At 47.1% G+C, this 9,625-nt stretch overlaps 1 protein-coding gene and 1 long non-coding RNA gene across 2 annotated transcripts in view; both read right to left on the reverse strand.

Annotated features, from left to right (window-relative positions):
- The window catches only part of LOC110322735, an 8,966-nt gene extending 5,974 nt beyond the window's left edge, over nucleotides 1-2,992 (reverse strand). Inside the window, exon 1 of the long non-coding RNA XR_002380586.1 lies at nucleotides 2,839-2,992. This is a non-coding gene — a long non-coding RNA (uncharacterized LOC110322735). The remainder of the gene's footprint in view (nucleotides 1-2,838) is intronic.
- A 2,003-nt stretch (nucleotides 2,993-4,995) lies between these two features.
- The window catches only part of Tex48 (testis expressed 48), a 9,911-nt gene continuing 5,281 nt past the window's right edge, over nucleotides 4,996-9,625 (reverse strand). The window contains exons 2-4 of the mRNA XM_021200407.2: nucleotides 9,247-9,360; nucleotides 6,168-6,278; nucleotides 4,996-5,117 (exon numbers count right to left, since the gene is read on the reverse strand). Coding sequence (XP_021056066.1) covers nucleotides 5,014-5,117; nucleotides 6,168-6,278; nucleotides 9,247-9,360 — 329 coding nt within the window. The 3' untranslated portion in view covers nucleotides 4,996-5,013. The remainder of the gene's footprint in view (nucleotides 5,118-6,167; nucleotides 6,279-9,246; nucleotides 9,361-9,625) is intronic.

Consider the following 9,625-nt stretch of genomic DNA (forward strand, 5'->3'; position numbering starts at 1 on the left):
GGCAGAGGCAGAGGCAGAGGCAGAGGCAGAGGCAGAGGCAGAGGCAGAGGCAGAGGCAGAGGCAGAGACTATGGACAACATGATACAGGGAGACCCAGAGAAAATTCAGGAAAAGTCCCATGAAAAGAAATGACTTTATATCCTTTGGGGGGTAGCAGGAAGATCCTCACTGTGTGAGAGTGTGGTCAATCTAGTCTATGTGACAAAACACTTTGAGGTGCCAGATACCAGGCAAGACTAGAAATTAGAGGATATTAAGCACAGAGGGACTTCTTAATTCTCTGTGATTGAGGTGAGGGTAGAGATTGAGAGTGGTAAGGGTACACAGACTTGATTTCAAGCTGTGGGATGTGGCTTCTGAGTGACCAGAATCTTAAAGGGGCAGGCCCATGATCTCACAGGACCCACTTGAGAAAATTCCAACATAGTTGTTGAATGTCAATCACAGCACATTAGGTCTACTCTCTGGCATCAATGTTGGACTCTGGCTTCCCACCTACCTTTCGTCTCCCTGCCCCTCTGACCTCACCCCCTGGGTTACTGCATTGGCTACTCTTGCTCCTTCCAGTTGGTCTTCCTTGAATGAGTTAGAGCATGTCACTTCTGATCACCCAACCTACTGGTAACTTCAGTGATGGCTGTCAGTTTGACATGCTTGGCAACACAGAACATTGATGAAGGAATTGCTCCCCTCAGACTGGCCTGTGGGCGTTCTTATTGTCTCTTCTTGATTGCTGGCTGGTGTAGGAGGGTTCTGCTCAGTGGTGCCTGGATAGGTGATCCTGGGTTGTGAAAGAAAGCGAGCCCAACTTAAGTCAGGGGGAAGCAACCCAGAGTAGCAGCTCGCCGTATTTCTGGCTTCAGTCGTCTCTGAGAAGTTCATACCTTGGCGTCCCTCCTGGATGAACTATGAATCTGTTTCTGTTTTTGTTTTTCGAGACAGGGTTTCTCTGTGTAGCCCTGGCTGTCCTGGAATTCACTCTGTAGACCAGGCTGGCCTCGAACTCAGAAATCTGCCTGCCTCTGCCTCCCAAGTGCTGGGATTAAAGGTGTTCGCCACCATGCCTGGCTTGAACTATGAATCTGTAAACTAAAATAAACTCTTTTCTCCCAAGATTGCTTTTGCTTGTGGTTGTTTAATCATGACAAAAGAAAAGCAAGATAGAAAAGCCTCCTGTACCACGCAGGGCAAGAGCCTGGCCTTGCCTGGGCCTCTTCTGGAGGGGCAAGCACCTTTACCTTGCCCTTACTCATCTGACCAGGGCTGTCTCCTCCTCTTTCCCCTCCCTCTGTCAGCACAGGTTGACAGGACAGTGCTCCTCCCTCCCTCCCTCCCTCCCTCCTTCTTCAAGCCTTTGCTTGCATGCTGCCTTCTCTAACCCCATCTGGCTCACTCACCTTACTTCTCCCACTCTTGGGACTCCTGTTCCACTGCCCACAGCTTTACTGTATTCTAACCCTGCCCAGCATGTAGTAGTTTGTATGAGCTCAGACCCTCCGGGAAGACAGGGAGGGGTTCTTTGTTTCCTGTGGTGTTCTGAGTGGGCTTCCTGTGGTATCCAACACTTCCTGGGCATTGGTGGAATGGATGAATGAACTTGGATTTGTCCTGCTCTGGTCCTGTGCAAAAGCAGTTGAAGAATCTGTGGGCACTTGAAGACAAGTATTTATGGAGGATTGACTGGTGTCAAGTCCCCTGTGAAGTCCTGAGGAAACAGGAGTGACATTTTTGCTCCCAGAGACAGGGATAAATCACCATCACCTTTGGGTCCCTAGTCACACCATAACTCAGGGCAAGAACGGGTGTCTACCCCATGTTGAATGAATGCCTGGGCCTTCTCTGACTGTTGAGTAACACTCAGTCCTTTCTAGTCTCCCTTTTGCCAGTGGCTTTTACTCCCAACTTGTAAACCAGCCTCATTTCAGTCTTTGCCATTCAGCTGATGGGAAAAGAATCAGTCTCAGTGCCAGGTGTGCTGGCATTTATTGATCATCTAGGGCAAGTCCTTTGACATCTATGGCTCATCTTTCTTTTGTCTCTTCTGTATGTGATGCAGAATGGTATCCCACCATTTTCAGAGGGATCCGAGGCTTAGAAATGTGACTTGTCCAGGTGTCACAGCCAAGAGGGACAGCAGGGACATCAGTGGTTTCACTCTATTTTCCGTTACTGGAGAACATCCAGTACTCTGGAAACTGATGGTGGGGAGCTTACATAGCACAGCTCCACCTGAAGACTCAGAGTGACATCCTGGTTAATCACCCACACTTTTTACTTAAGTGGACATAGGATCTTAATTTCTATAACACCTAGCTATGTGATCTAGAACAGTTTTTTTCCTCCTTAAAGCTCAGCTTACCTCTCTGAGCAATGATAAAACCCGTCCAATGATGTGAAGATGTGTGGCATGCACTTCTGAAGTACTTAGCATGGCACCTTGTACACAATAAGTACATATGTCACCAAAAAATGGTGACAGAGGGGACACATGACCTGTTTTTTGGACCACCTATGTATGTCCCTCTTAGTTTGATATAGAGCCCAAAGAGGAGAGCCGTTGTCTTGTCTTCAATAGACTGTGATCTTGATGTCTTTAGAGGCCCCACACCACATTGACCAGATGAAACAAGGTCACTGTTGAGGTCAAGGCAATAGGCTTCTAGAGTTGGGGGAACCCTTTTGGGTCATCTAGGACAGGTGGGAAGCCAGGAGCCAGAAAGGGGAAATAGTGGCGGAGGCCAAGAGGTAATGTCTGTGTTGGTGGCAAGTAAATTGTTGTACAGGAGTGTGGGGTCATTGCCATTCCTTTCCTGTAGAGAGATCACCCCCTCTCTTACCTTTAAGCTTCTGTCATCTGCTGGCTGAGTGGACAGAAGTGTCACAGAGCTGGGAACTGGGTAATGTTGGTGACAGGGGTTCTGAACTGGACCATAAGGCAGGGAGAAGGGTGGCTGTATGCTGCCTTCTCTGCAGTGGTTTGTACCACTATCCACAGTGTATTAGGTTGTTGGAAGGGGTATCTCCTGTCCTTGGATTAGTAGGCTAGCAAGGGTGTATCCTTCTGAGAGAGCTAGACCTACTATGTAAATACAGGTGTAAATTATTCCCTGCTGTTGGCCACCTGCTCAGTTTCCTGTGTGAGGCCACGTGGACACTTCTCAACATGGCTACCTTTCATCTCATGGTCTGTGCCACTGTGGTAGATTGGACATCTGTCCTTCCATGACCCAGAGACATGTCATCCTGATACAGTCAGTCAAAACAGTGCACTCAAGCAGGTACAGCAGGAAGGGGAATTTAGGCTCATTATTGCCTCGTGCTCCAGTAGACACTAATGCTGAACTCACATTACACATTAGGAAACTGGGGCACACAGAGCCAGAGGCTGAACATTTTATCAGGTTAGGCACTGTCTGATCTCCTATTCTAGTTCTTTGTCAGTCTGGCAGAGAATATCTGTATCGCCTGCCATTGGCACTTCTCATTCCGTCCTGGCCTCTGTTGGGTCAGGAGCATGCTTAGAGGTACCAGAAGACTGTCTCCATTGATCGGACCAGGTCCACCAGATAACAGGGATCATCTCCACCCCAAGGTTGCACATTAAGCAGCCTTTCTATGCTGTAATCCTCATCTACAATGTGAAGGAACATTCTCCCATGCTCCAGGAAACAGAGGAAAGGTGTCCTTGGATGATGGGCTATTTAGCCAACCACACACTTTAAACACTTCTATGAGGAAATGAATTTAAAAAAAAAACTCTAATGCAAGAAGCAAGAAGAGCCCGACAGGTTAGGTGGTTCAGGAGGTAAGAGCAATTGCTACCCAGCCTGACCACCTGAGTTCAATCCCTGACCCATCATGGAAGGAGAGAACTTACTCCTGCAAGTTGGACTCCGACCTCCATTTGTAGATCCTAGCATGGCCCCTCCATTAAACAAACCACTGAATGTAATAAAAATTAAAAGACAAATACTACAACAGTAATAAAAACTGTCTAAGATTAAACCCAGAAATTATACTAGAGAACAAAAGTAACAAAATCAAACTAATAAATCTTTTGGGGAAAAAATTATAGACCAATTAAATGGAAGAACTTGGTAGCAGGAACTGAATCAAACAAGTGACTTTAGTTTTAATCAACCCCAAAGCCTCTACACACTGGGCAAGTGGCCTGTCACTGAGCTCCACACAATCCTCTCAGCAAGCAATGTGAATTTTCAGTCTTGTGGGCTCCTGTGTGCCCAGGGTCCCCTGGTGCCAACTATGGGGGAGGGCTCCAAATGGGAAACTTGACTCTGATTCAATGGAAATATCCAATCATTTTGAACTGAGAGACTGTTGTGCCTGAACCCTTGAAATGTGTGACACTCAAAAGGACTTCATGGAACCCATAGCCTTGGGAGAAAAGGCTCAGAGGCATTTTGGGACAATTGATGGAATTTGAATAGGGCTGTTTTAGTAGGGGATTCTTTGGTTTTGGGTACTTGGTGGAGTTAAAGGATGTCCTTGTCTATAAGAAGTGCTCTATGAGGGATCTAGGCAAAGGTCAGGATGCTTGCTCTCAGACCATTCAGGGAAAAAATATAAATATGATAACGTGAGGATAGTTTTTCTTTTCCTTTTCTTTCCTCTAATTTTTTCCCCCATTGAGGCAACTTTCCTGTAAGGTTGAAATTATTTCAAAAACTACTCACAGAGTTGAACTTTTTGTAGGTTATTTGGAAGTGACAATATAAGTACTGATAACTATAAGATCTGAGGAGGGCCAGAGAGGAGAGACTCGTCCTCTGATGCAAACAAGGACTTTAATTGCAGGCAGACCCCCTCCCTGGCTGTCAGGAGCTGGGGTGACTCATGCCGGTGGCACAGGGATGGCTCAGACCTCTTCCCTCCTTGCCATGGAGTTTCTGAATCGGTCTTCATGACTCCTGTCCACTGCCTTCTTCATCCTCATGGAGACACTCCAGTGGCTGAGCAGCTCAGAGCCTGTGTGGTACCGCCACCTAGAACCCTCAGGGTCTCCCGATGAGACACCGTTGGAGGGCCCAGTGTTCCTGGTAGTAGCGGTTTAGATTCTTTTTAGGGTATCCTGTCTGTATATTGTATGCGGTCAGCTCTGAAAGAAGGAAAGCAGACTGTTGGGTGAAGGCTTTTGAGCTAGAGTTGGATGAACTGCTGTGATTGTATCTATCTCAGATGGGCTTCCAGATCCCAGGAGTTCCATGGGAGCCCAGGCACTCCGCAGCTTAGTTAGCAGGCCTGGTATACTTCTGCACGGTGGAGTCACTGTTAACAGAATGCCTTGCAAAGCACAGGACATAGGAAACAGAAAACTTGGGCCCATCCTGGCTTAGATACAGATGGTGTTCCCTGGAAAGTTGCTGCAAAGTCTCTTTCCCAGTGTGGTACCTAGTTCACTTGATCATGGATGAGCCAGAGAAGACCCAAGCTCTTCACCCTCAGTTTAAATAGAACAGGTATGCTCTTATAGGAAAACTTACCCTGTAGCGGGCTTATGTTTGTAACAGGGGCTTGACTGACAGGTGGGTTCTACAGTGAGGAGGTGTGGGTGAGCCTTGCCTATCAATGGCCCCTTGGGAATAGAGAGGCTGTGTGAGGCTGTCGGGGCACAGGATGAATTTCCCACAACATGGCTTCCTTTATTCTTTATGGTTGTGCCACTGTTCTAGGTTGGACATTTGTTCTTCTGTGACCCAAAGACAATGTCACCCCAACTGAGCTCAGCATTCTTATTTATTGCTCATTTGATGTGTACCCCTTTGGCTTTGGAGAAACAACAGAGAACAAGACCAGTGTGGACCTGCCACTCTGGAACCAATGTAGACCTGGAACCTGCCTGTGTGAAACTCAATGTGTAGCCTCCAAAGCAGAGATGAAGCAGAGTCACATAAAATACACGGTCAAGACCACATCACGGTGCCCATATGCGTGTGAGTGCATGGACATAGAATGTTCTTCCCTCCCAGACCTGCTCCTTCTAATGCAATGCCTAACCTGGAAATGAGGGGCTAACCTCAGACTCCATAGCCTCTGCAGCATGCCCTGGAGTGTGAGCATAGTTAGCTCACATCCCCATAGGGTCTGGCCATCAGGACAGAGTCCCCTTCCCTAGAGGTCACTGTCAGGGCCTCTCTTGGGGACTCACCTTCATAATCACTGCTAGCTGAGGAGTTCCTTTCTTGGCCAATGACGGGCTGTGCAGTGGGTCCCTTGAGGTTTTGTTTGCATAACTCATTCTTCTCAGTCTTCAGCATATCTGACAACGAGAATCCCCCACGGGGGTCACGTGGGAAGGCTGAGCCAATCACAGAAGTGAGAGGAATCCCCACGGGGGTCACGTGGGAAGACTGAGCCAATCACAGAAGGGAGAGGAATTCCCCACCCCACGGGGGTCACGTGGGAAAGCTGAGCCAATCACAGAAGGGAGAGTATTGCGCCAACTGAAGCAGCACATAGGTGAGTGGCGGCTATTATGGGATGGGGAAAAATCTGAATCTGTTTCTCCTTTGAACAGGTGCTGAACTTAAAAATACCTATTTTTAAAAGTGACTTATTTATTCATTTACTTCATGAATGAATGGCAATGGTGTTTCGCCTGCCTGTATGTCTGTGTGAGGTGTCAGATTCCTGGAACTGGAATTACAAAGAGTTGTAAGCTGCCATGTGCGTGTTAGGAATTGAAGCTGGGTCTCCTAGAAGAGCAGTCAGTGCTCGAAACCACTGAGCCATCTCTCCAACCCTAAAAAGATGCTTTTTTTTTTTAAAGCATCAACTTTTTTTTCTTATTTTTAAATGCACTGCGTATCCATTTTAGAAAGGAAAAATGCTCCCAATCCCTCTCCTCCCAGATAGTTTTCCCTTAAGCATAGTTTAACATAGCTTGTCAGCTTGCCTGTCCTATGCATGTGGTTCATTTCCTTCATATACATTATATACATCTTTCCCATGTTAGTACATTAAAAAGTAGTAGTTGTACAGTATTCATCTTTATGGATAATTGCTTAGCCAATTGACAGTTGTGTATTTAGACTTTTCTCTTCAAGTTTTACTACTATAATGATTGGTATGGATTATATTTAAGCGTTTTTGTACTTCCGGAGCAGTAACAGAGACCGTGAGAGACAGGCTAAGCTCCCTGGAGCAGGTGTGACAGCTTTGCCACTGGCTGTGTATCGAGTAAATCGCTCTGCTCATGCTTGCGATGTGGTGCCCTTGTTTTGGATGATAGTGGGTACCTTAGAGCTGCAGTGCAGGCAGAGAGCTGCTTGCCCTAAGTGCACCCACCGCGTATGGCGTGGTGGAGGATTCACCAGGGTTGCACGGTGCTGTACACGTGATGCCGCACCAGAGACTGAACACTATCGTCATTGTCCTAGCGAAGGGAGCTTGCATTTTTTAAGGCTTTGTTCTTTATTTTTAGCCTGAAGCTATTTCCAGAAGTCCTTAAAAGCTCTTGTGGGCTTCTGTATGCTCCTATCATGAGGATTTTTTCCTGCCTCTTGTCCCATTTCATCTGACAGTAGGGCGGTGGCAGATTTCCACCAGCACTCTGTCTTACTGTGTCCCTGCCAGTCTTAGCTTTGCCTACTTTTGATAACAATGCTTTATTTTTCCCTCTCTGACATCTCTGGTTTCGATCCCTGTCTTTTCTGTCCTAGGCCACCAAAGGCTGTGATACAAACTGGACATGGAGACACCTTCTCTGTTTTCCTCTCCTTCTCTGCTACAGAACCATCGGGGTCTCTTATTTCAGATCATGCAGATGAAAAGGGATGGCGGTGTGTCCTGGACTTTGATGAGGAAGAAATACTCATTCATTTTATAAGCTATCAGAACGTCAAGCCTTCTTAGAAGAAGACTTTATTCTAGTCTGCCCAAGCCTATCCATTCCTGTTCCTCCACCACACCTCCCCCACCACGATTCCTCAAGTGTATTATCAAGTGTGTATTCCCATTTTACAGGATTGGCTAGTTGAGACTAGCTGAGGCAAAGACAGATTAGGTGACTTGCTCAACCCCTGTGACAGGACTGAGACTCACAAAGGGGCATGCCAGATCCACAGACAGAGAGCTTATCATCTTACATGTCTTACAGTCTTGAGCCTTGTTCCTCAAATTACAAAGTGTATCCTGATTTACCCAGAGACCATGCCAAAACACAGCTTCTAAGTCAATAGGACACAACAGGGTCTGAAGATGCACTTTATTTTATTTCAAGATAGGGTCTCATATATCCTGAGCTGACCTGCCACTCACTAAGTAGTGGAGGATGGCCTTGAAGCTCTCATCTCCCTAGCCCACCTCCCAAGTTCTGGGATTCCAGATAGGTGCCACCTCGCTGTTTGCTTTTCATGTGGTGCTAGCATTGGACCTAGGGTTTCGGGCATGCTAAGCAGCTAATCTACAGAGCTACATTCCCAGCCCTAACTGTGCGTTCCAAGAGGCCCTCAGGTGATGCCAGGGCTTCGAGACCTCAGTCCACACTTTAGCTAGCAAGCCCGAGCTCCCTGGTCTGTTGGCTATGTCACCAGCTGCCTATCCTCCACCTTTTAGCTTGTGATTTCTTTCACTCAAAAGATGAGTGAAATGGTTATAAAACCACTCATGGACCTAAGGCTAGGGAACATCATGGAAGAGGGGGTGAAAAGATTCTAAGAGCTAGAGGGTTCAGGGAGTTGGCTGTGGGGTTGTGTCTCTCAGGAATGCCAGAAGCTACATGTTAAAGTCTCTGCCACAGGACTCCCTAAACATGAGCTGAGCAAAGATGACTCCAGTAGCCGTGTCCAAGTGGATGGGGGAAACTCCACAGCCTCAACCCCGCACAAAGAACTATAGGCAACTGGGGGATGCTAAGAGCTGGAGAAACAGTCTTCCTCAGGGAAAAGCACATGACAATTGGTTATGCAATACCAAATGATCAACCCTGAAAACATACATAGTGGTCGTGTTATACAGACTGAGCACTTTCTACTTATGTATTTAGGAATATATGGTATATACTTACGTGTAACAGTGAAAAAGAGCCATGGATATGAAAGAGAGCAAGGAGGGCTGTGTGGAGGGTTTGGAGGGACAGAATGGAAGGTGAGAATGTTGTAGTTATAATCTCAAAAAAAGTTTAAAAGAAAAAAAAAAAGAGAAGGAAATCTGGAGTCTTCTCAGGAGGAAGGAGAGGTGTAGGAGGTGTAGGAGGGCCGGGCAGTATGCTTTTGTCTGATACCTACTGTAGGCTGGTGTCTGGCTTTCTTGGCTTGGAACTTTGGTGCTCTCAACGACAGGTTCCTCACAGTCCCAGCAGCATAAACTGAAGATCTTTGAGGCCAGGGTTTGGTGGGCCGCTGCAGGAGGTAAAAGAATGGGTACTAGAGATCCTTGGATCTGAATTTCATACATTGGTTAGAAATGGTCTATGACTCTCTGTGGTCATGAAGTCCAGGTTGGCTCTTTCTAAGCTGTTCTCGCTCTCTGTTTCTCTGTGTCTCTGTGTTTCTCTGTTTCTCTCTCCCTCTCCCTTTCCCCTCCCGCTCCCTGTCCCCCTTTCCCTTCCCCTCCCCCTCCCTCTCCCCTCCCCCTCTCTTCCCCTTCCCCTCCTCCTCCCTCTCC

This window comes from Mus pahari, chromosome 6, assembly GCF_900095145.1.
Source record: "Mus pahari chromosome 6, PAHARI_EIJ_v1.1, whole genome shotgun sequence".
In the NCBI taxonomy this organism is placed as follows: Eukaryota; Metazoa; Chordata; class Mammalia; order Rodentia; family Muridae; genus Mus; species Mus pahari.